The sequence below is a fragment of the Centruroides sculpturatus genome, unplaced genomic scaffold (genome assembly GCF_000671375.1).
Source record: "Centruroides sculpturatus isolate CEXI.00-Female unplaced genomic scaffold, Cexi_2.0 scaffold479, whole genome shotgun sequence".
NCBI lineage: Eukaryota > Metazoa > Arthropoda > Arachnida > Scorpiones > Buthidae > Centruroides > Centruroides sculpturatus.
The window spans coordinates 137,675-165,491 of record NW_019384896.1 but is presented as its reverse complement, the minus strand read 5'-3'; the positions used below and the strand labels follow the sequence as shown (position 1 = coordinate 165,491).

Genomic DNA, 27,817 nt, shown 5'->3' with positions numbered 1-27,817 from the left:
CTTTAAATATTTAAAATTTTCTAAAACAATGCTTTTATTATTACGACATTTCGCGTGTCAATAAAATAAATAATTGAATTAATACACGCCTTTCAAAAGTAAGCTTATTTTAACCAAAGTGTCGTTACTCGCTTTTGTGAATACAGAAGTCCGACATTTTAATTCTCTAGGCGTTTTAATATTAATGAAGGAAACGTTGCAAGTGTTACGGTAGCATTCATAAATCAGTAATAAAATGTGCGCTTGATTTATTTATTATAACCATTTGAAACATTCCTACCTTTTATAGGCATGTAGATAAGAAACTATATAAACATCGAGTCAAGAAATTATTATAGCTTTTACTTCTCTAGTAAAAGTCACAGCCTGTATTTGTGATAGTTTTATAATTTTACTCTGAGGTATAAATGAAGTTATGTGGATGGCACACTTTCAAATTGGCTAATTGTCTAAATTAATGATAATGATTTTCTACTGTACGATAAATTATGAAATTTGGGAAACTTTAAGCATTTTCTGTAGCCAAGGTATAGGCTTGTCATACAAGCAATTCATCTATTGTAATTCTAATTACATACCCGGTAATTTCTATTACTGTATTTGCAAACTTATTGATTAGTAGTTATAGTTCTAATTGTTTCTTTCAGTGGAAAAAACGTTCACATATTTTTTTAATATTTAGAATAACAGATGGCGCCTTTCCGACATACACGTGTCGTACTGTACAATACATACATAATAATTACGCGTAAGGATGTTACGTGAATTACAATTGCAAATTTACATATTCAATAGTTATAATGGGGTTCAAAACATCTTTATCTAGATTTTTAGACTTAAAAACATTCCAATTTCTTCCGGTATCGATATTTTCTGTGATATTTTATTCAGTAGGATGTGTTTTAAATCCTTGTTTTACAGCTTCTTCATTTGATTTTATCGATATAAAATAAGTTGTACATATTAAATTAAGCCAATTCTTTTATGAAACTAGCGCGTGCCTTAGTTTCCTTGACTCTGTGACCTATAAATTGTTATAACAAAGAATTTTATGTCCGTTTCAAGGATTTTTTTTTAGAAGGACTCTTCGCTGATTTTATTTATTATCAGAACTAAATTCAAGGGTAAATTGTGAAAAAATTAATAATAATTTTTATGTGTAAACTAGCAAAAATAGTGTTTAAGACATGCATTTTTTTTCTATGGAATTACATGCCTATAGTTAAATAAAAACAAAAAAAAAAAAGGGTATAGAAATATATACGTAACAACAGAATGTCTATTCTATAAACAAATTATGGTTTATGACAACTAAATTACTGAAATCGCATTGTTAGAATTGCTTTTGGCCGTATTTTTATAACAATAGAAGATTACTTACTTATTGTGATAAAAATTCAAATTTTCGTTGACCCTGTAGAATATAATCATTTCCTCTTATTATTATTATTTTTTTTTAATGTCATAATTTAAGCGTAACATAGATTTAGCAAAATATAATCACGTCATCAAAACACATAAAGGTTTCTTTCGGTATTTTAGAGTATGCCTTCTGTTAAATAAGACTATTCGTAGAAATATTCTTTAAATAATAGGCATTTAATTTAATTTATAATAATATTTTCGAATTAAAATTATAAATTATTTATTAATTAGATACATAATATAAGGGTAGGAGGCTCTCGGAGAACAGACTGAAGTCTGTATTGCTGCAACAAAGAAAAACGTTATAAATCTACAACACAAAGAACTTTGTATTGTAAGTTTTTGGTGTTTTCACTTTTAAAATAAGTTCTGTACAGATTAATTCTGGACGATTAAAATTATATTGAAGTTATTTTTTTAAATCTGTTTCGTGTTTCTTCTGATTAACATCGATGAGGAATATTAATCAAAAGAGCGATGTTCGGTAAATAAGTATAAATGTATAACGTGTCGTGTGGATGCAGATGTTCTGTGTTGGCTGGCTTTGATAATTAGCCATTAAGGAATAAAAAAAAAAAAAAACAGCAAGAAAAAGCAACGGCTGAGGTACTTCTAGAAGCAGTTCTAATTGCTTAGAATGATTATACATTGTAAAACATATGCCTGCAAACAATTATTTTTTTTACTTCAATGTCGTTTTCTTTCTTACTATAAAATATTTAAAAAGTTAATGGTATTTTTAAAAAATGCATATTAATTTACAAATAATTACAAATATTTTAAGAGGTTTCGGTGAATAGGAATCCATTTTTATTTTTTTATTTGTAGTAAACTGCCTCCTCTTCAGTGGCGCATTATCTTATGGGCAAAAGGGGCAATTACTTGGGGCCTTAAACCAATCCTTTATAAGAAAATAATTCCTCATTTAAAGAAAAACATGATAGAAATAGCCGCTAAATAAATAAAGTTTACTTTCATACAAAGTACGAGATTATTTAAGAGCGATCTCTGAACCATAACAAGATCAAAGTTGACAATTATATCTACATAAATATTTTTTTTAAAAAAAGTTAATATTTCAAGAATTTCAGACTATTTTCTATAACTAACACTCCTTAAAACATATCCTAACACTCCTAAACCTTTATTATATCTTTTGTCAGGAAGGAAAATCTATAGGCCAACCGCGGTTCCGTTATATTACTATATTACCTTGTTCCTCGTTTTAAATTTTAAGTTCCCTTTGGCACCTTTAACGACCTTCCACCCTGTCCAGAGAACAATATGTCAATGGTTTTGTTCTTGCATTTCACTTCTATACTAAATTATACACTGGGTTATAAGCCTGCGTGTGTTCGGGTATCCAGCTGTAGGTTTAAAAAAAACGCCTCTGGCTATCCCATTTTCGATATTGTTACACTTCAGTCAATAGAAATTTCATATTTATGTTCACAAAATTTATAATTATTATATTTTAAATATATAGATTTATCGATTATTTACATTGAAACTGAAATGAATTATCTTTTCGAATGGAAAGTAGAAAGAGAACCAATTCTTATCTAATTTAAATTCGAAATCTTACCATTTATCATAGTCAAAATGTTCAATTTTCTTTATACAAATTGAATTTTAAATTGTCTTTTTTTAGTGAAATTGGTTTTTTTTCGAAATGTCTTATGGAGTAAAGAAAATGAAAACGTGATAAGTTATTATTAGTGACTTTAAAAGATGATAATAATGTTTATCCAATTGTTAAAGGTGGAAAGATCTTTCTGAGTGTCTAAATCAATGTCAGAAAGGAATTTGAAATTAGAAACCGGAGAGTGATGCATACACAGCCACCTGCTAACGTTGGGTGGTATATTTCACTCGTTAAGTTGGGTCAAACCCCATAAAGCTGTAGAATAAATTGCACGTTACTTCTAAACTTAGAAGTAAAACACAAATTTTTAACTCGAATAATTAATACTTTAACTGATGAATTTTCTAATAAATTAGGTTATAAAATTTCCTGTAATCTATGAATTAATTAGACAAGTGTTTAGATATTTCCTTTTTAAATTAGAAGTAAATAAATAACTAAATTTACATTTAAGATCATAAATTTTTTCTTGTGGATTTAATAAAATCGTTGTTTAGTTTATTTATTACGTCATTTTGTCTGTAAAAAGTGTAGATCCATCGATCTGTTCTACATAATAATATCGATCTGACAGTAAAAATTTCGTGGTAATAATATATTTATTGAATTATCGTGTGTATTAGTATTTACATTTGAATCTGTTTACAGTTTTGAATAGATCTATTCATTGATTCGAGTGTATAAAAAAAGGCTAATTGAAGTTTATAAAACTAAAAAGTCAAATCATTTATTATATAAAATACCGAAATATAGTTAAATTTTCATCGTATTCTTTTGTTATAACCTAAATAAATGTTTGTACAGTATTAGGAAATATAACTTACTCATTCTCGTTTGTAATCATTAATTAATTTCTAAAACATATTACGATATTTCCTGAAATTTGACCCCAAATAGTTCTATCCATTAATCACTATTCGTGTTTACGGTTAATATTAATAATATTAATCATAATATACAATTTATAAACTATAATATGATCTATTACCCTTCTTAGTATACAGAACAGTTCTTTATTTATAGACTAGAGAAAATATAAATATATGAATAAGTTTTAGCTGTTCTTGATCCAATTGTATGCTTGCAAATGGGATATTATACCCTAATAATACAATTTTAAAATAAAAAAAAAGATAAGTATTTGATGAAAAAGTTAAAAATAATCTAATTAATCAGTGATTATCGTTGTTATTCGCAGATAAAGTCGAACACCATAGAACATCTGCATAGAAACAATTCCAGATGTCACGCATTTAAACAATAGAAAACACGAAGAAGGAGACGGTTAGATCTGTAATTTTAAGTTATAACCGAAAATAATTCTCTCGATAGAGCTTTTAATTTTCAAGTAAAGGCATTTAAAATCAATGAAATCATTACCTTTCAAGCTTACAAGTTGTTTTAATAAAAGTAACGGTAAGTAGAAAGAAAATTAATTAAAGTTTAATCTTATAAATTAATTATTAGAAATAAATATATATTGTGTTATTTTATTAACCATTTAGTAATAGGAATTTATGTGTATATTTTAAGAAAACTGTTGGTTAATTCGTCAGTACGTTCGATTATACTGCAATAAATATAACAATTGAACTTTGATACGAAAGCAATTATTTATGAACTTAATTTACACTTCGTGTGACTCGCCTACCGACGATCTATGCTCAATTTGGTCCTTCAATCGAAAAGTTTGGACACCGTTGCAAAGATAATTTTAGGGAAATGTAATTAAATTAAAATGATAGATTTCCATATAATTCGTTAAATATAGATTATGTTATATAAAAGAATAAATACTACGTCATTCTGTAAAGAATAATGCAGTATTTGCAGTTTCATTATAAAATGAAATTGTATAATATACTGCATTTTAATTTATTGATGTTTATTTTTTTTACTAATAACTGATTTATAGTATATTAAAGTTATTGTGTTAGTCTTTGAGCTCATTATTGTATATATTTATGATGTTTATTTGAATTTTTGTATAAATAACTAGGTAAGTTGAATAATTTATGTACAGTATAACAATTACTATCGATTTTAGTCTTGATTTTTAACTTCGGTTCGATTTTAACTTTTAACCTCTTCCTCCTCTTTCTCCTGTTCCTCTTCCTCCTGCTCCTCCTGCTCCTCCTCCTGCTCCTCCTGCTCCTCCTCTCCTCTCCCTTACAAACCGCATTTTTATCATTCATATAAACTTCTCAATTAATTTTAAATATTTAAAATATATTTATATTGAATATATGCAATAAAAACCCTAAAAGAAATATATTTTTTCGAAGAGAAATATAGAAATGATAACGATTCCGAACGTAACATACAATAGCTTATATTGCCTAATATGTGCTGTATTTAGAAATGTTACGAATATGATATGATGCAATACGAATAGTAAGAAATAAATACCAAATAATATATTTCACAATGAGATTGTCGTTTATTTAAAATATTTGGACTATTTTTAAATAGCTCAAATATAGAAGTGATGCAAAGGGTTTTAATGTCCTAAATATTAGTTAACATTTGGTGATATTCTGCTCCACTATTATAAATTTTAAATGTTTAAAAAAAAAAGACTTCTAAATAGAAAAACATTACTGCTTATTATCCATTCACCTTTTAGTGTATTGTATAATGATTATACGAATTTTTTTTTTTATGATCATTTCTAAATATGCGAGACAACCAGCAGAGAATTTAATGATTGTTTACTAGGAAGTTCAATTTCTCATTAACAACCGTATCAAACCGATAAACATATTTCGCATCATTGAAAGTGTTGTAGACAGGAAAAGAGTGTACTGTACCTACGCTCTGTTTGTGATGGATTCATCAAAAGTAGTTTGGCAAGTATCGAAGTGGAAAAGCAACGTGTTATTACGATTAGATGCAAAAGTAAACTATAAAGGGACTTGTTCCGCTAGTTCCTTAATCTAATAAAATTGAAAATTTAGGTTAAATGATTACTATAATTAAATTTGGCTATAGATTTTAAAACTCTATATTCAATTAAGGCTATTGTAATTATATAATTTACAAGTTGTAAAATTAGTTTTTATTGGCTTGATAAGTTTTACCAAATATTATACTATAAAGATAATAAATATAAACTATAACAATACAATTTGAGACTTTTCTCGCCTGTTTAACGAATAGATTAAGAAGGAAACAATACGACCCCGACATGAGGGGAGAAGACGTTGCTGTAGTAACGGGTCTGAAGCTCTGAACCCTTACAGGGGGCCTAGAGCCCTTTTTTTTATGTTTCTCTGCAAAGACGTGTTGTATCTTCTGTGATGTGTGGAGGAGAGAATACGAAGAAATCTCTTCCAAATAAAAGGATTGGTGGGTCGGATCCTGTTGGGTCGTTGGCAAGTGAAGAAATATGCTTAGAATATAATGTATAGGTCTAATTAAAAAAATAAAATCTAAATTACATAGAGGAAAGTTGACTACTTTTTTAAAAAAAAACATTAAAACATTACCATAAAAACGCAAAATTTATTAAATCTAGAGAAAATATAAATATATGAATAAGTTTTAGCTGTTCTTGATCCAATTGTATGCTTGCAAATGGGATATTATACCCTAATAATACAATTTTAAAATAAAAAAAAAGATAAGTATTTGATGAAAAAGTTAAAAATAATCTAATTAATCAGTGATTATCGTTGTTATTCGCAGATAAAGTCGAACACCATAGAACATCTGCATAGAAACAATTCCAGATGTCACGCATTTAAACAATAGAAAACACGAAGAAGGAGACGGTTAGATCTGTAATTTTAAGTTATAACCGAAAATAATTCTCTCGATAGAGCTTTTAATTTTCAAGTAAAGGCATTTAAAATCAATGAAATCATTACCTTTCAAGCTTACAAGTTGTTTTAATAAAAGTAACGGTAAGTAGAAAGAAAATTAATTAAAGTTTAATCTTATAAATTAATTATTAGAAATAAATATATATTGTGTTATTTTATTAACCATTTAGTAATAGGAATTTATGTGTATATTTTAAGAAAACTGTTGGTTAATTCGTCAGTACGTTCGATTATACTGCAATAAATATAACAATTGAACTTTGATACGAAAGCAATTATTTATGAACTTAATTTACACTTCGTGTGACTCGCCTACCGACGATCTATGCNACAGCCCGGCACACGTATTTGTAAAATCTAAGTGACTCGTACAACATGGAATTCATATAAAACGGAATTATCAACAGTGTTATAGGGGGGTCGACTGTTAATCTGGATAATGTATTTTATTGTTTTTATTCTTAGTTTAATGTATGTAATTTGAATTTATAACTAGTTTTAAAACTAGAAAGATAATTAAATTATTCACTTTTTATTTGTTTGGCTTCGGAATTAACTTCGGGTTTATAAGTTTCGTTTTAGTTCTTATCAATTGATTTTGATTACGTTTAGTCGATAATTCTAATCTCTATTCGATGCTGTAAAGTATCTTACAACACTAAAAAATAGCCTGAAAGCGTAAGCATTATATCTTTACTATTATACTCTTCGTTAATCCGAACTATCACTGGTCTCAGTTCGTTCGGATTAGCGCGATCGTACTTTATGTCTAATAATTATGTTAAAAATAAACTTATTTTATTCAAATACTAGAAACGTTCGTAGGTTCTTTTAGAATAGACGTACTCCCGATGATTCATATGTTAATTCTCTTGTATAATCAACAAAAATCAAATTTTTTATTGCTATAAAAGATAAAACAATTCAATAACTTTATCTGTAAAAAGATCTGTTTTGCTATATTCTGCTGAATCACGTATCCATCTAATGTCTAAAAAGACAACATTACTGGAAGATGGCTGCTATGATAAAAAGTACATAAACCGTTTTGGATAAATTTCATATCGATCTTTTGAAATGCGATTGATAAATATCACAAAATATGACACAAAAATAAGTGCCATTCTGAGATTTTTTTTTATTCCATTGAATTCCAGGATAAATAATGATTAGAGAGAGAGAGAGAGAATCTTTCACTGCTGATTTTTAATACAAAGTTCATTAGGTTATACGCTGTCGTCTCGTATTTGATTGCAGTTTTATCGACGTTTTACTGCAATTATAAAACGAAATTTTTAAAGTATTATTGATATATTTTTTTAATTTATTATCGAAGAAAGTGTTTTTTTTCCCCAATCTCCATTGGTTTAGATTAAACAGAATGTTTGCGTATAATAAGTTAATTAAGTACACTACACGAACGTGTTTCTCGTTCACTATTGACATTTTCCTATTCAACTAATCATTATATTTAAAAATCTAGCAAAATTAGAGATTATTATAAGCGATTTATATTATAAATTTTATCAGAGACGACATCATTTCTCTCTAATTCATTATAATTAACTGGCAAACACGAAAGAATCCAAGGGAGCTTACAAAGACCTTAATCCCTCCCATTGACACACATAAAAGATTAAAATTTATTTTTAAAACATTTACTATGATAAATATATTTATTATGATCAGAGCATAAAATAGGATGAAATTTACTATGATAAATATATTTATTATGATCAGAGCATAAAATAGGATGAAATCTGAAAAGTTTTCATTTTATTATTTTTCCTGTGTTCGTTAAAAGAGTAAAAATAATTTAAATTTTCGATTCTGGTGCAGTTAAACTGCAGGGAGATTTGCATTATGCACCAAGAACACGGGGGTTCGAGGGAGAATAGGTACTATACCTTATATAAAATGCTACTCAGTCGCGTCTTTTGTGAACATTTGTTTGCTGAGGGGCCTCAGATACAGTATTTTCTCAAATGTATCCTTTAGAAAATCATAAAGACAAAACAAAAATCAAAGGATTCTTATGTAAATATTAAATTACAGATATATTGTAAGTAACTTTTTAAGGTGTTCAAAAATAAATAAACCGGTTTTTAATCCTAATGAAGACGATGACACGTATAGTTCTGTTAAAAGATGATTCTGGAATAATATTTTTCAAAGTCATTCGAATTATAGATTTTAGAGATTAATCGCTGGCCCGTAAAAAGATTAAAAAATCACTTCGTGTGACGTAATAATTGAATATTCACAAGAGTTAAAACATCTTATTCAAATTTGTAAGAAGAAATCACTCAAGCAGAAGTCGTGAATCATCTAATTATTCTCTCATCTATGAATACAATTTTCACTTTAGTATATTGTAGACTTGTAAAGATTCGACAGTACTCGAATTTCTTGGGGTGTATACTACTAAACTTACTTCTAGGAAACTACTTTGGAAAATAGGAAAAGTATTTCGAAATATACTAGATAAGACTAGGAATGGAAGAGAATTGGAAATGCTTATCTATATTGCTTTTCTAAGGTCATCGGAAAATTGCTTTGCTGACTGATAACGAGAAAAAGAAAAGAAAAAAAGTTATTTACGAATAACGAATTGAGATGTTTTAAGACGATCTTTTGCAATTTGACAATTGCGAATTTAGCTGGAAAGTATAGCGTGACAGACAGAAATCTCGATTTTAGTAACGTGGTTCTTGCCAAACTTGATTAAAAAAAATTGATTGTCTCACGTGAATTCTCTTCAAGGTGAAAATCTCCCGATTAACTTATAAAAACGGGTATTATACAACTGAGATTTAACGTCACGGTATTGAAAATCACTGCGCTGGTTTCTTTTCTTCTTTGAAAAAAAAAAAACAACTATTAATGTTTTGCGTGTTAAAAAATATATATTGCAACCGCATTACCTATAAAATATACGTAAAAATTTTTATCTCATTTATGCACAGTAGTTGAGGATTGTTGCATTTGACATGGTGATAGTTTTTAACCATTGTATTTCGCATCGAGTCAATGGCCTGTCTTACTTTTGACACAAGTAGAGAAGGTCAAAAGGAAAAACTGGTTCAGCAGCTTCACTCTCTCGAATATATTCACTCAAGCAACCAAATGAATACAGGTAGAAGTTGTCTGGAAAGATATATATATATATATATATATATATACACCATTAAAAAACACCCCATTAACACCAAGGTTCTTAATTAATCAACGATATCATCAATCTAAATAGTAATATCGAATAATAATTTATTTAAAAGAGGGGATGCAAAATAATTTTAAACGTGGGTGTAATCGGTTATTGTTAAAAACAATATTTAAAAAGCTAACATTGCACCTTTTTATAGTTAAAAATTCTACATTTGTTACTGGAAGCTGATCTTCAACATCTATAAAGTTGTCCTGGAAAGTAGTCGGGCTAACAAGAACTAGTTTTTATTTTTTTATTTTTTCTCTGTTATCTTCTAACTCGTCTAACCGGTCTTCACCTGCAAAGATTAACTATGGTCACGTGATTAGTATTTTGGCGGCAAACCTTCATTTCGTCAACATTGTCTTTTAGGAAAAGCGCTCGGTGAGTTTGCAAAAACATTACTTATATTTTAATTGCATTTAATATATTAATTAAATATAAAAAAAATGGTAAGTAATATAAATTTAAAATTTTATTGTATTACGTGTGTTTTCATCTGTGACGTCGATCACAAATTTTGCTTAATTTTAAATAGCGAATAGTCCATCCATATTTATAAATTTGAAGTATATTTTCCTCTTCTCTTCGAATTTGTGGGTCATCGTTTCAATTGCTCTCAATTGATGATTGGTAATTGCTTTTCCTGTCTGGGATTATTATTACTTGGTCAATGTAATGTCTGCTAAGCCAAAATGTACAAATTAAAAATTAAATTATATCGTAAGTATTTTAGTTTAATTATATAAATGAAATTGCAATTCTTCAGTTTCCTTGACCATATTCGGATTTTCTGATTAAAGGATCAATTATTTTGGCCACAATGCAATAATAATTAAGACAATTTGAAAAGTTCTTCATTGGTAACAGGTGCCAGTGTGATTTTTATGCTTGTATCAACGAGGTGGATGTCCAAAGACGAGAAGTTGTTAGGTGTCTGTAAGGGTTTTTAGTTGCACAGTCTATTGTTAGAAGAATCGTTCCTCCTCAATGATTTCTAACGCATCACTGGCTCGGATGATGAGGTCAGACTCAATTTTTATCTCCATACGATCGAGACGGACCGAGTGACTTGGGTGACTTAATTGCTAATAGAGTGACGAATTTTGATATTAAAGTGGCCACAAGACTATATATTTTTTTCTTTCTTTTAAATTTTATTTTAAGCCCGAATGGAAACGATGATAGTCGAGAAGCATACCTTTTGTATAGGAGAAAATATCATTCTGTTTACATCGAGCATTGTTATTTTTAATATATGTAATGCATAAAAGGGATCGAATGACAAAATTTAATCACCTTTTCTAACATCGCATTTATTAAGAGAGCATGCGTCGGATCCTTCAACGCTCTTTTACCCAATCAACTGATCCTCTTCAAGGTCAAATCCCTGGAAGATCTTTTGACCTTCTGCATCCCCAGGAAATTCGTTAGCAAAACGCACCTTGGGACTTTGAAACTGCCTAAGGTTTTCCTTTACAGTTGTATCCATATGGTTAAACACGAAGCTAATTTGTATTTTGCAACTAGAAGTAAAATTTGTTTTATATTCAAAGCGCATTCGGCTCGACATCATCAACAATTCGGAGTGTCCTATTTTGTAAACAAGAATTAGCTTTTCTCGAAGAAAAATGTTAAAGGAAAATAATTCTCTCTCTCTCGCAGCAAAATGTTTATTTTGATTCTCGAAGAAATCTCTTTTCTTTTTTTTTTTACAACGAAATATTTTCTTCCAGTGAGATATAAACAAAAGTCACTGACTATATTTCATTCGACCGAGTTATAAACATGTTGGCAAGTTAAGGTGTTTATTTAATATTTACATTTGGACGATTTAGCTTATCAGATTTATGGAGGAGTTTGTTTACATAAATTTTTCTTCTTCGATAATTTTTAATTATATATTATTCAACTAGTGAGAATCGAAATCGAGCAGGTGATATCAAATCCCTTCAGGCTGTATAGACACGTGGTATCACTCCAGATGCTCTAATCATTATCGTTTAATAAGATCACAGATTACTCGTTGATCTTTAATATTCTAGTAGAAAAAGATATATTAAGACTAAGACTAGCGGAGGGTACTCAATTTGGGAGAAAATTACCTCACCACCTGTCTTTCTTCGAGTTACAGGAATCACGTGACATCCTCGTGTGGACAAAAGACTCTTCTTACTCCCCTATAGAGGGGTGTCGAACCTTGGATTCGATTCTTAACCAACATCTGTCCGTGGCCTCCTTAAGGATCGCTTGACCACCTGTCGATCTGACTCACCTTCTTAGCAAGACGTGAGGTTTAAGTATATCTTTTCTTAGTTAGCCAGGTGGTGCTCGTATGGAAGATAATTGTTAAGACAGCGAAGACGTATTATTAATCGAACTTTATTTTTTTTTTATTTGCTCGGTTAACTGTCACCTGCCAAAATTAGATCTGAATAGACGTAGGTCATTCATTTTTTTTTCTTTCTTGTTTAGTATTAAGTGGGTTAATATACAGCACCTGCATGTGGACATCTTTTGTTTTTTTTTTAATAAAAAGCATCCCTTTTTATATAGGTCTTTACATAATACTCTCAAAGTTGAATTATTGATAATCGTACGAGTGTTGCGAGAGAATTAGGACAACTCAGATGCGATTACTTTATCTAACTGCTACTCTTTTCATCGAATTTCTCGGATGAGTTAGCAAATTTATAATTATTCAAATGTCAATGTTATCTGCATTTTCATTCCCGTCCTGTTCGTTTTCTAATAAAGCAAATGGATTCGCAGTCGCACATTAAACTTACATGCTGAGCTGCCGAAGCGATCGAGATCGCGCCAGTGCTTCAATTTTATTATGGAATACTATAAATATTTATGTAGCGATAGCAATAAAACATTGAATAATATTATCTCCAATCCAGTTCAACTACACAGATTGCACTCGAAATAGTTATAACGGCTATTCTATTCTAGTTCGGAGCTACGACCTTTATTTATTACCAAACAAACTCTGCATAACGAAACAATACTAAACTGTACTTCATTAATTGAGTCGCGTGCTAAATCCTATTAAATAATGTCTCCCCCCCTTTCTTGTTAAAGAAGATAAATTTAGACAAGTTGCAAGAAAGAAATAAGTAGAAACGACAATATTCTAAGCCCAAATCTTCGTGTAAATTCTTCTCTTGTATGAAAGCGATTAGTAAAATTTGCTTTAATTATGGCTCCGTTTAGCGTTAAATTGCTAAACAGATTAGAGATGTGCGAATGTTAAATAAACCTTGAATATATTATAAATATGAATGAGTTGCATCTCAAGTGGTACTGGTTAAGAGAACTTAAGACAAGAATATATATATTGTATTGTCGATTTCCTATTGGAGAAAAGTTTTCTATCTTTTCCTGTTCTGAAACTAGGTCAATTTTATTTTTTCTTTATTATCTTTATATTTCTAGACTTAAACTCTACCCTTAGAAGTGGGCGTTTCACTTATTGTTTCGGCTTTTCTCAGTTTTTAAACAATGACCGCTGACAGTAATCGATTGTATAAAATAATTTTAAATGGTTTTGTATACTTTACTGTATATTATCAGTCTTGTGGTGTACTATTTTAAAATGTTTTTACTACGTTGTGCCTATTTCTTTTTTAATCTTTTACAGCAAGGTAACGTTCCTAAAACTTCCAGTTTATGCAACAAAACGTCATTCATTATCCTACGCGATACAAATGCAAACAAATGATAAGTTTTCCGGTTTTGTATAGGCTACACGTACTGTACTGTACAGTACAGTACCGACACTTCTTTCCTAGACAGGGATTTTTAAGAAAGATAATTTAAGATGTAAAAGATTCTTTTAATTTTTCTAACTATTCAAAATATAAGTAAACACCCGAAATGACTAGAAATTAAAACAGGCAAAACCTAAATGGTATTATAAAAGGAAAAAAAACTAGTTGATCTCTTTAAATCAGTCCTTGTGATACAGTCTTAAGGCGCGTGACCTCACGGAAATTCTCCTATTGGTTAATAAAGGCTGACGATTGCAGCTATTGGTGGAAAAGCTGCGATTAGCCTCTGGCAAGGTGTAGAGTATCAACTCGGCGTCCATTGGTTGGCCGCCAACAGGTACCGCGTCGCCACCAGAAAATACTGAACAAGGTGGTTGTTTTCGTTTGGCTTCTCTCGTATTTTGTGTTAGTTCCTTCCGATTGTTCTTTATGTGTGGTGTCGAACGTTTAAATGTGACAGCACCGTCACCATGAACACGTGGAATATACGAAATATATAGGATTATCCCGTGTGAAAATCATCGCTACATTGGGTAAGTTTTTACCATAGCTTATACTATTTTGACCCGACACGTCATAGATAGAGGTAACTTAGAATCTTGTTTCTGACGCTTATATCGACATTTAAATATCTATAAGCAGAGTATTTTTATTACTAGATCTCTTAAATAGGTATATGTATGGATTATTCGTGGTAATTATTCTTTTTTTTATTATTTAAAAAAATTGCGTTAATATATTTGTTTAAATAATTAAAATACAAAATAACTAGTGTATTTGATTTTTAAATGAAACTTCACAATAGAAATTTAACTACTGTATTTAACTTTTATGAAAGAATAACTCTAGTATTACAGACGTGTATCGTATTCCTGGAAAATTGCCCGCCGGTCGAGTTATAAGTTTCCTGGAGTTGACTGACAAACTGGATGTTTAGAGGTTTACAAGCCTTTTCTATTATATAGGAAATACTCGCTTTGTGTACGGAATTATATTTTATTCTATTCTTTCCGTGTTATTTTTCTACAAGAAGTTATTTCAGAAAAGTCCGATTAAATTTTTAACTAGAAATAAAAATTTGATCCGGTCATTATGACGAATATACGGCAATTTTGTTCCCTTATAAATAGCTGTTAAAGGTGAATTATTTGTGTTTTTTACTTATATAAAAATAGGTAGATAGCATAGTTAAAATAGCCAAAGGCTAGAGTTAAAATGCTGTCTTCAGCTATATACTGTATATATATTTTTTTACAGAATCAAGTTTGAAACTACATTCCTTCTTTCAATATATTAAAAAGAATATATTAATGATAATAATAATACGACTTTTTAAAGTAAAAATTTGCAATAATTTTCATGTTTTCTTGGTAAGTAAAGCGTCAGATAAAATATTTTGAACTCGCTGTGTTATCTTTGTTATTGTCGAAAGTCTTGTCTCTAATGGCAGAGCAAACGTTTCGTTATTTATTCAGTCACTGTACCAAAACTGCTCTTTCACTTGTTTCGCAAGTGGTGTAAACTATTCTTGGAATTTCAGATTACATCGAGGGATGATTGGGACGTTTCTTCGGGAAGTCTGTTTCTTGTCAATTGACTTGTCAAGGGTCACTGTTACAGAGGAAACGTTCCTCCGACGAGAATGGAGCTCCTTGTTTTCATCTTAACTTCGGTTTGCATTTATCAGAACAGAATTATTTACCCAGATTTGATAATATGAAATGTATAACGTTCTTCGTATTGTTATCTATCCAGCTGTCAGTAATATTACAAAGAGCGTTTTGTGAGTCCTCACGCGATTCTCTCGTATTGTTTTATAAACTAAAAAACACAACTTGGCCTAACAATTCCCTGTGTGTCGATTCTTTGTTTTTTTTTACGTTTGATCGACATTACGCGGTCGAACAACACTCTTACATTTATCGAGAAAATCGAAATTTGCATAAAATGAATCGTGTAAAAAATCGAAAGTGAACTTGTGCAACAAACGGAACGACGTATATAATTGGTATGTCGAATATGTCACGATGGGGCAAATTAGTTTAATTTATTGAAGATAAAATTTAATATTATCGTATAAGATAATTTGCAAACATCTATAGCATATTAATGAATTTATATTAAAGAACGAGTTTGTTATTAATAAATGATCTTCGTCTGACTAGAACATCATATTCCTCTTTATTTCATCGATTCCTGATTGTTGCAACCGCAAATTTTGATAAGACGTTCTCTTCATTTAATAACTAATGCATCATTAGCCTATCTGCAATCTGTCGTGACGTACAAAATACACACCGTCTTCACTCGTAAAGTACTGCATTGTGATTTTTATGCTCTTATACGGTTCAATAAATTTACTTTAATTTTGATTTGCTGGGATTTTTTTTTTTTTTAGCCTTTGGCACTGTAAGAACCGTTGGTTTAACAATTTTGTTCCAGTGTTTTTGATACAATCCACTGCTTTGTTCCGAGTGGACGGATTCGGAAACGGAAATAAGCTGCAATCACTCAAAGTGGTCAGTCAATCGTTTACTTTATCTGTCTTGAATTAACTGTTCTGGATAGACTTATCGCTGGGCAACCGACTTTCATAAAAATCCAATGGTAATTTAGGCCATTAAATTTAATAATACAAAAATTGGACTTTGCTTTCGTTTTATATTCCATTATGTCGTGTTCGAGAATCGAATTACTTAATAATATTAATGAACGATTTTAAACTAAACTTTTTAAAACTTTGGCTGATATCGAATAAACGGTTGCTTTGTTAAATGAATTAAAAGACACTACACTAATCAAAGTCGTTCAAGTGCTCGATAATGAAGTACTGTTCTGAACGGTCTTGATATTGGATAAGTCTGGAAGCTAAAAATAGATAATTCCCTGTAAATTTCCCATCATAATCGCTAGTTCTTTTACCCCGTATTCTGTTTAGTGTTTTAAGTTATCGGAGGGGTCCTAGAGATTAGCCAGGTAGAAAATACACAGATACATTTTAAGTAGTTAAGAGATTTCCCTCGCGAGATATCTGGTGATATAAATGCACGATCCTTGTAAATTGAAAAATATAGAAAACGATATAGATGCTCGAATCGTTTATTAATTTAAATAACGTCAATTTGTATCGTTTTAAGCGGTTATAAAAAAGAATTTCGTGACTCTTTTCGACGTTGTTAATACAGAAAGTAACGATTATAATCGAGTATTGAGTCACTTGAACTGGTTATAAAAGATCCTGTCATAGAAAATTGGTTGGAGTTCCATGCTGATAAATATAGAATAATGGCATAAGCTAGCGATATATCTTGTTGATGCTCCTTATGATTGTTGATGTCACTTGCGTGCGGAGTAACTTTTTATAGTTCAACGACACCGACTCTAGTTACTCCTCTGACTATTGTTATCTTTAAGTTCATAAGTGTTTTCAACATAAATATCTCAACTTAAATACTATATATTTTTTTTTAATATAAAACAGTTGAATATTTTAATTATTTATACGTATTATTCTTGAAAAAATGTCTACTGTATTTGGAAAATAATATAACATTCAGACTATATAAGGTTATATTTGGATCTGAATGACAATCGAATCGATGTCTTCGCATTCATTCGTGCGAGGTCACTCGAATATTCTCTTGTCTACCGAACACACATGCCTACAGAGTATTGTTCTTATATAAGTTTGTATTTAATTTTTGTTTCTTCGAATATTATTTGATTTATTGTGTAGTAGGATTTATATTTAATATATATTTTTAAAGTTTAGTAATGCTTTGGTAATTCGGAAACTCGCGTGATTTCAAGTATTATTGTATAGACCTGCTTTATATAGTATAGAATTTAAGTTTTTAAATGAATTAAGTATTATTCTGTTTCCTTTTTAGTAAAGTTTTTGTAATTAAGTAACCTAGAAAGATAAATAAATAAATAAAATTAATTGTTTGTTGTGTTCCCTGTTTATTATAATATAATAAATAGATTTTTGTTACTAATTCGTATAGAAAATTAAGCTTTTTAAATTTAAATTATATATTGAATCATTAATTTTAATGCGTAAGCAAAAAAAAAAACATGGATTTTTATGGAGCAGGAAACTATAGAAGGGAAATAGAACTATGGCTTCTTTTAAATCTGGGAGTAGTCCTGGGACTGGATTTTCCCTTTATTCACACGGATCTCTTCTATTGTCGATATTTATAGATGGCAAACTGTAAAGCTTGGCATAATCATTATTCTAAATATTATAAAACTTATACAAGTCGACCCCCCTATAACACTGTTGATAATTCCGTTTTATATGAATTCCGTGTTGTACGAGTCACTTAGATTTTACAAATTCGTGTACCGGGCTGTGAACGGCTCACGTATTTGTAAAATCTAAGTGACTCGTACAACACGGAATTCATATAAAACGGAATTATCAACAGTGTTATAGGGGAGACGACCGGATTTTTTTTTAAAGTTTATTTTATATCCCAATCTAATTCGTCCCACATAGATTAAAAACCTGTTATTAATTTTAAACGTGTATTTTATAATAAATCAAATTTCATAACAGCTGTAACTTGAACTAGCCCATAAATTTTTATCAGGATTTAGATTTGGTGTCAAATTATTCTTTACATTTCTATACCTATTGGATTTAAAAATTGGAGCATTTAAAACAAATTTTTTTCTCTCTCTCTCTCCCAATTTCTAGTGGTAATGACCCTCATTGAGGTTATTGAATATTTTATTTGAATATTATCTAATATCGATTTTTTTTTTCACGTAAATAACTGTATTTTGTAATGATTATAGAAAAATCACGAATAATTAACTAATATAATCAAACTGCATCCTTAATCATTGGACGTCAAAAAATCGGGAATGGAAGTTACGCGCTTACCAAATTATTGTAATTATTATCATGGAGTAAAAGTAAATCGATACCACCTGCGTACACATTGCACAACAGCCGTTAAGGCGTGTGCTATCGCCAACTGATTCATAATTCCCAGTAGAGTCTATCGATTGAAAGCGAATCAAACACTGTAGTGCTTCTTTAACATTAGAACAAGATGAAGTTCTGAAGATACTATTCTAGAATTGATTATTATTTAGTTAATTTAACTTTTTATATGTATAAACAATTAAGTATACAAAACTTTTTGTTATTATTTTTTAGATATACAGTACAAACTATTGTATAATTATTTTGTTTCCATTTAATAGATGACAGCAGTAAAATGGTCCCTGTTCCATCACCCAGTCCTGGTCCTGGAACCAGAGGTCTGGTGCCATCCGATAATCAATTGAGTTATATGATGACCCCTCGCAACACCATGTCCATTACTCATACCAAAGGATTGCTAAACATGCCAGGACAGAATAATTGTTTTCTTAATAGTGCAGTACAGGTTGTTATTTTTTTTTTATATATATATATAATTTTACTATTATTACATATAAATGCTGTTTCAGCATGATTGGATATAAACTTCAACTCATATTTTATTTTTTCCATTCTAGGTTTTGTGGCATCTTGATATATTTAGAAGAAGTTTTAGACAGTTGAGTGGTCATACTTGCATGGCTGAATCTTGCATTTTTTGTGCTTTAAAGGTTAGTCTTGTTTAGATGAAAAATACTAATAAAAATAGTGTTTTCATTCTTAAATACTAGTTAAAAGTAATCAATTTAATAATTTGTTGGTGTTTGTATGGCAGGAACTATTCACTCAGTTCCAATACAGTCAAGAATCAGCATTGCCACCTGATGCATTAAGAAGAGCATTGGCAGAAACATTTTGTGATCAGAGACGATTCCAACTTGGTTTTATGGATGATGCTGCCGAATGTTTTGTAAGTAAAATTATTATTTGTCTAATAGACATGGTCATATATATTAATAAAGAATAACTAATTTACAATGTACTAATATATAATACTAAAAAGAAATAACGATTATAAAATGTATTTTTAGGAAAATATTTTACAACGCATTCACTTTCATATTGCCAGTCAGCAATCTGAAGATATGTGTAGCGTTGCCCATTGTATTTCGCATCAAAAATTTGCTATGGTTCTTATAGAACAGGTAAACGGATTAAAATTCCATTTTGTAATATTCAGATAAAAAAATTTATTTCAAACACTGATAAAATGTTATTTGTATCAGACATGTTGTCATGCCTGTGGTGCCACGTCTGAACCTCTACCATTTACACAAATGGTACATTATGTTTCAGCATCTGCTTTATGGTAAATGAAAAATTCTTTTAAATTTTTTATTTAATTATTTTTTTATAATTTAATTTATGATGATAATCACTTTGTTTATTTTTTTTTTTTGTATTTAGTTCACAATCATCTGTTACTAAGCAAGAATACAATAAACAGTCATTTGGAGAACTTTTGAAGAGAGCGGGTGGAATGGGTGATATTCGAGCTTGCCCTGTAAATATTAAAAATTTTTAACATTAGCATTTTATAAAATATATTGTACTGATTTAAGATTTTAAAATAAAAAATTAAAATTACAGAGTTCTTGTGGAGCTAAAATTCAGATTCGAAGAGTATTAATAAATCAGCCAGAAATTGGTAAGTTTTTACTATTAATAATTTTTAATATTTTGGTAGGGTGATTTTGGTTAGTAATTAAAATTTTATATTAATTTCTTAGTGAGTATTGGATTAGTTTGGGATTCTGAAAGACCTACACTTGAACATATTATGGAAGTCTTCCAAACTATAGGAACAGTCATACATTTAACTGATGTAAGTGAAAATTATTTTACCTTTAAATTTTGAAATAAAATTATTTAAACTTATTGAAATAGTAATTTCATTTGAAATTTTTTGTTGTTTTTTTTATTTTCTGTTGATAATGTTGTTATTTTTATTATAGATTTTTCATTCAGTTGTAGATAGTAAATGGGCTAAAACAGCTATGCATCAATTAGTTGGTGTTGTGACATACTATGGAAAACATTATTCTACTTTCTTCTTTCATACTAAACTGAGAATTTGGATATATTTTGATGATGCAACAGTAAGAGAGGTGTGTAAAAATATATATTTTTAATCAGTTTTGTATATTTTAAATATACGGCATCCAAAAAGTCTTTATATGCAACTTCAATAACTTAATTCTGGAAGGAAATCAAGTTAAAGAAGCTCCTCAAATGTAAAGACAATTTAAACTATTTTTCTAAAAGTTTTCACTCCCAAAAAAAGTTAAAAAAAAAAAATTCAATTATGTTAGGAAGAGAAATCATTCTAGTTTTTATGGCTATAGAACCTAAGCTATTCTAATTTAAAGCAAATAAGTATTTTATGAATTGTGTTCGTGTGAATATTTTATATATAAACATTTTTATAATATACATTCATATATGTTCCTTAATTGTTTATTTTAAAAAGTGTTTTATTTAAATTAGATTGGTCCAAGTTGGGATCAAGTTGTTGAAAAATGTCGTCGAGGTCATTTTCAGCCACTTCTTTTACTGTATGCTAATCCAAATGGCACCCCTGTATCAACTACAACAGCACCTAGAACTGTCACACTAGCTACAAATCATAAAAAGAAAATTGGTAAAAATCTTATTTTCTTTTACCTTTATATATTAATATTCATTTATTTTAATTTTTAAAATGTAAAACTTAAATAGTTAAGAAATAGAAATTGAATAAAATAGAGCTTATAAATTTCATATTTGTTTACAGCTAAAATTGCAGAAGCTACACCTTCCATGCATATACCAGAACACAATGCCCAAACAAAAAAATTGGCTCAGTTAAATAATGTTCCTTTACGAAATATTGCTCCTGAAGTTTTGATGAAAGAAGAATATCAAAATACCAAATATCCTAGTTTTCCTTTATATCATCATCATGTGAATATTCATCATTGTCAAAAACATAATACATACAGCTATAATCCATCATTACCATCATCAAGTTGCATAAAAGGTTGTCAGTGTCATCATAATCATTCCTCTGATCATTCTGTACATACTGCTCACTGTCATTTTGTCGACTGTGAAAATTACCAATCAGTTAGCCAAGAAAAGTCTCTTGATGTAAGTAATGATCAAGAAACATATATCAGCAGGAAGGCTGTGGAAAGTGTTTTGAACTTTCAAAAACTTCAAAGACAAAAATCACTTTCTACTATTGAAAATAGAAACAGTATTAGCAGCTTAGATTCTTTTGAAAATCAAGCACAGAAACCACAACTAAAACTTGATATTCCTGACGTTGAGAATCTGTCAAGAAGAAGGGATTCAGGAAACTGGAGTGGTGACAGAAATAGCGCAAGTTCTTCAAGCAGTACTTCAATTGACAATTCCTATTTATTTGCTATTGGAAATAAATGGTAAATTGTCTGAAATTTAGTTATAAAATTTTATTTATTTACAGAAAATGATTAATTTTCAAATTTATAATTTTAGGTTACATCCACCCGGTTTTCGTCATGGCATAGCAGGAAAAGCTAATCATGATTACATTAATGTGTTTTCTGATCAAGGCTATGATTCTTTTTCTTTATCAAGTACTGATAGTTATCCATCTGTCGGTACTACAACTATGAAGCTGGATCCTCGTCTCTGTCAAATTCCTGAAAGTCTTGTTTTGGTTGATAATAAGACAGCTTGCAAACAGCAATCTGGTACATTTATTTTTATTATAAAATTTTTAAAAATTATGATTCGAAAAAAATTATAAAACTAAAAATTATTTAAAATTTTCAGTATCTAGTGTAGATTGTGACAAATTATGTACAGAAGCTGATCTTTTTTTAAACAAATCACATGAAAAAGAACAGGAAGGAGATTTAGTGATGGCAGCTTTGCTGAGTGATCTGGCAGCTTGTATGTATTATTAATTGAAAATATTTTATTGGTGTTTTATGAGTTTTTGTAATTAAAAAATTTAAATTTTGATTTTTTAAAACTTTTATAGCAAGAGCAAGAGCAGCAATGGATGCTCCTTACAGCAATTCTAGATCATTAGTATCAGCCAAAATGAAACATAGTACTTGTGTAATGAGATCATCATGTTTACACAGAAAACTAAATGAAATTGAAACGACTGAAAAAAGAAAACAAAAAGAAGCAGAAATTAATCATAGTCGCCAGTCTAGTAGAGACAGTAATCATAGCCGTCATGTTCGTCAGGGAAGTAAAGGCAGTAAAAAATCTTTATCAGAGGGCATAGATAAATCAAAGAAGACAATTGAATTATATGGTACCTTGCCTAAAAAAGGAAGCAATAGAAAAGATCATTACACAGAAAAATCAAAGGATGAGCAAATTTATAAAGACTTTCTAGAAAAACAAAGACAAAGCAGTAAATCAGAACAACAAAAACAAATTATAGAAAAAAGAAAACAATTTAGGACTGATGGAATTGGAAATAACAAAACAAAGTCAGATATAGATACTATTGCTGATAAAACTTTCTCTAAAATAGGAATATTTGAAAAATCACCTTCTCTCAGAATAAACAGACAGAGAAAATCTCCTCCTCAACAGAAAATTGAAAGAAAGGATTCAGGGTTTAATGAAAATTCAAATGATTGGGAACAGACTAAGAGACCTGCATTATTCAGAACTTATTCTGGACCAGCTGCTATAAAAGATATGGCATGTGAAGCAGTTTGCCAAACTAATAAAAAACAACATAAAATAAGACAAAAATTAATGGGTGGATTTATGAGGAGAAAAAATCGTAGTTTGCCAGATTTAAGAGAAGGACAAGAAATATCTGATCAAGAAGCTAGATCTTACGATGATTTTGCATTAAATATTGATAACCAAACTAGAAAAAATAATACTGAAGCTCCTCTTCCACATATTAGTCGTGTATCTCATCAACCACTTCGTGCTTACATAAATAAGAATGTAAATCAGAGACCATTACTTATTCGTGTCAGTCCTCCCCAAGTTCGAGCCAAATCTGCAAAGCTACTTCTCACTCCTTTCACTGTAACGTCGAAAGCAGAAGCTAGAGAAGTAACGGGAAAATCTGAAATTTCAGAAGATGAATTACCACCTCCCACAAATAGTTTTCTTGCAGAACTTCAAGCAAAAAGAAAACAGATAATGAAACCAAAGAATGAAAAAGAAACAAATTCAAATCAAAATGAAATTACTCAAACAAATCCACTGCTTCAAGAATTACAAAATAAGCACCATCAAATGATGGAGAAAAGAATTCAACCTTTACAACTGGAATATTCAACAGAAAATCAATTCAAAGGTAAATAAATTATATTTATTTTTAAAACATTTTATTATTAAAAAGCAATTTTAAATCAAAGTTAATTTTAAAAACTAATATGATTTCAGAGAAAAAGAAATTTGATAGAAGCATTCCATTGACAGATAATTCACAAACGATGCAAAAGCAGGTAATTTAAATTTAGTTTTGTATATAAAATATATTTACATTCTTGTTTATAAAATCTGCATTTACTTTTTTAAGAAAGCTAATATCAAGTTAATTTTTTTAATAAAAAACAAAATAATTTAAAAAACATAATCATTTTATTTTATTCTATACACAATATGAAGGAATAGTATAGAAAGTTTAAATTACTAAAATCTTAATTTTAAATTTCAACTAGTTAGGTGTTCTTTTTACCTGTTGTACCATTTAAATAAATTAGCATTTTCCCTTCAGCAGTTAAATATTATTTAAAGATATATTAAAAAAGGATCTACTGAGATTGTTTTAGTAATTTAAACCAAATTACAGTAAATGATTCTGTTAATATTGTATTATTTAACTTTTTAAAATTAACAATGGAGTGTTTTCATAACATGCAGACTATTTTCAGCCCACATATCCAATTTATTCTTATTAAAAACAATTAATACATGTGTGGATGAGTACAAAATCAGCATTTGAAATTTTGCACAAACTTTATATAAAGTTTATATGAAAATTTACTAGTTTAATAGTTAATTTATTTCACAAGTTCTATTAGTATTAGTGTTTGGCTCATTTATATTTTTATTTAAGAAGATATTTATTATAATGTTCAGTAAATATGAATCAATAACAATTCAAACTATTGAATTGTTATTGATTGCATTTTATTACTAAAACTTCACAATGTAAAATAAGAACAATGCTTCTAATTACTATCAAAAATAATATTTAATTGTAAAGTTAATTTTTTTTGGTAATTATTTAATCAATTTGGATTATTACTGTAATCTAAATTTAATTACTACAATTGGATTTTATGGTTTGAATTTGTAATTTAAAAAAAATGAATACAAAAAATTTATAAATGTATACATTTTTTTATTTGGATTAAAACCTGTTTATATTTTTTATCTTCAGGTTTGCATTCAATATAATCTCTCTTAACTTATTTAGATTAACTGAATTGATATATATTTTGAATAAATGTAAACGTATTTAAAATGAATACAGTAGACCCTCCACTTTATGACTAGTGTAAATTTCCTATTATGATTATATATCATTTTTTATATTTTGGTCATTTTCATGTATATAATATAGTTCAAGATGTATTTTAAGGAATAGAACCTTAATGTATTGATATACATTATAAGTGTACATTGAGTCAACAGGAGTTAGAGTTTGATTTACAAGTGTTTTGATTCATTGATAGTTTTTCAAGAATAAATTAGGTCATAAAAGGGTGGTCTACTATATTTTTTCCCTTTAATGAAAATTTATTTAAGTATTTTTAAATAATTTACAGGAAAATACTTTCAAAAATATTGAAGGAAATGGAATATCTTTCCCAACAGAAAATTTCACTGTAAATAATTCCAGACCACATGATTCTATGTTGCAAAAAGAAAAGGAGTTAGATTCTGAAGCAATTGAACAGAAATCATGTTCTGTTAAAGACTTAGCTTCAAAATTTGAAAATATATTTTGTGCTAAATTGCAACCTCAGAATTCTGTAAGAACTAGTTCACTTCGTAATACGAGTGGTGAAAAAACAGCCGTATGTAACGAAGAAGATAAACACATTCAACATAAACAGAATTCTGAAATTAAATTATTTAATGGTAACACTAATCATTTAAATGATTCATCATCATTCTGTGATATCCCAGGACATGAAGAATCAACAAAATTAGATGCAATAGAGAGCAATAATCAAAAAATTTCAGGTGAGCCGAGACGTCCAATTAGACCACCAGATTACGAAACTGCAGTTCAAAGACTGTGTTTATTAAGAGACATGGCATTGGGTGAAGCTGAAATGAAAATGGCTATTGGACCAGATGCAAAGAAAAAATCAGGCACAAAAAAGACTGTAACTTTTTCTGATAAAGTAGTATTAGTTGCTTGTGCAGATGATGACATCAATGATTATCTTCCAAATCCAGTTTTTGAGAGAGTTTACAGACAGCATGTAATGCAGAACTTTACTGCAAACGATGAAAAAACAGAGTCTTCGGAATCTGGAAATCAGCAAACTATTTTATCTTGTCAACAGCCTCAACAAAATGTTATACAGTGTCAACCATCTCAACAAACTGGTATTCTTTGTCAATTATGTAGAAAGAAATTCATAAATATGCCAACAGTATATTGTTCAGATTGTGCTTTTTATATGGCAAGGTTTCAGCCTCGTCAGTAATGTAGTTCCTAATTTTCATGTACAAACTACAAAACTCATTAAAGCACATCTTGTAAAATTTGCTCAAAGAAATTATTCATTTTTTAAAACATTTCCTTAAAAATTTCCAGTACAAAAAATACAAAAATTATTTTTATTTTTATATAAAATTTTTGTAAAAGTAAAATATTACTTTTGTTTTCACTTACATTTTTGTTTTCACTATGTAGATATTTCATGAACTCCAAATTTTTGTACTATAATTGTAAATATCGTATATATAGTTTTGCAGCTAACAATTGTTATTTGTTATATAGTAACTAAACAAATGCAATACTCAATTATGCAAATATTCTCCAAAGCTTTTTTTTAGTAAATTTATGTGCCAATAACTATAGGCATTGTTTTATTTTTCAATACAGTATTATTCTGTATAATGCTTTAAATTACTATTAGAATGCAATACAGATTTATTTTAAAATAAGTTAATGTGCCTTAAAAGTTTTCCATGAATTTAGATCTGCAAATTGTTATTTACCATAAATTTGTAAAATTTTAAAAATTGTTTCTTAAAATATTCTGTAAATTTATAACTAGTTTAAAATGTTTTTTCTGAATTATATTTTTGTAAAAGTATTGCAATGATTCTGTACATAATTGACCATAAAAATTTTTTATATATTGACTTTGTTTGTTTACTTGTTTTACATAATATAATCAATTAAGACTATGTAAATTTCTAGAGTATCCACATGATAAGATTTTATAACATAGAAATTCATAACTAAAGGAACGTTATGTTTTTTTTTCTTTTGAAATATACAGTACTTAATTATCTTGTTTTCAAAATATCAAATATCTTTGTGATTAACAAAACCAGATGTATTTCTTTGAATACTTTAACCTGATTAAGAAATTAACTTCAGCTTTAAGCCAAAACATGCAAAAAGAATATATTGATAATAATACATTATCAATATACGAACTGTCAAAGTGCTATAATTTTATAGTAATTATCACATCCTTAATATTAAAAAGATGGAAATGATTAAAGTATGAGAGTAGTTAAACAATTGGAAGGTAAAATGTTTAACTGCTTTTAGTGGACACCAATTTATGTACTTTATATATTTATTGTAGTGTTGCAGTATCGGAAAATTGTTTTGCTTGTATGGAAAAAGACCCATCGAAGAGGGAAATATTGCAATTTCTGAAATGAATCTGGATAAAATAAAGTAGTTGATTGGTGATTATGGTGTCTAGGGATGTGATAATCCTAGAAAATGACTGTTCATATATTGTATTGAAGATACAGAATTGGAGCATAGTATAGACT

The 27,817-nt window shown here is 28.9% G+C and overlaps 1 protein-coding gene across 4 annotated transcripts; it reads left to right on the top strand.

Annotated features, from left to right (window-relative positions):
- Positions 1-1,683: 1,683 nt before the first annotated feature.
- LOC111631384 lies at positions 1,684-27,166 on the top strand. 4 transcript variants are annotated; one of them, XM_023375614.1, is made up of 18 exons: positions 1,684-1,759; positions 4,269-4,486; positions 19,099-19,283; positions 19,396-19,488; positions 19,593-19,727; positions 19,849-19,962; positions 20,044-20,126; positions 20,225-20,321; positions 20,408-20,465; positions 20,548-20,642; positions 20,773-20,925; positions 21,305-21,458; positions 21,591-22,242; positions 22,319-22,536; positions 22,619-22,738; positions 22,830-24,128; positions 24,218-24,279; positions 25,609-27,166. In XM_023375614.1, the coding sequence occupies exons 2-18, from the start codon at positions 4,438-4,440 to the stop codon at positions 26,500-26,502; spliced, it is 4,461 nt and encodes a 1,486-aa protein (XP_023231382.1). In that variant the 5' UTR covers positions 1,684-1,759; positions 4,269-4,437; the 3' UTR covers positions 26,503-27,166. The 4 variants fall into 4 exon arrangements, with proteins under 4 accessions (XP_023231382.1, XP_023231383.1, XP_023231385.1 ...); XM_023375615.1 differs by lacking the exons at positions 1,684-1,759; positions 4,269-4,486 and adding an exon at positions 6,624-6,975; XM_023375617.1 differs by lacking the exons at positions 1,684-1,759; positions 4,269-4,486 and adding an exon at positions 14,187-14,411.
- The last annotated feature ends 651 nt before the right edge of the window (positions 27,167-27,817 follow it).

Excerpts from the sequence above, each read along its gene's own strand:
- LOC111631384 (XM_023375614.1), top strand. The coding sequence starts at position 4,438 with ATGAAATCATTACCTTTCAAGCTTACAAGTTGTTTTAATAAAAGTAAC. Across the intron at positions 19,284-19,395 it reads TTCTTAATAGTGCAGTACAG|GTTTTGTGGCATCTTGATAT; the intron begins GTTGTTATTTTT and ends TTTCCATTCTAG. Across the intron at positions 20,127-20,224 it reads GTTTCAGCATCTGCTTTATG|TTCACAATCATCTGTTACTA; the intron begins GTAAATGAAAAA and ends TTTTGTATTTAG.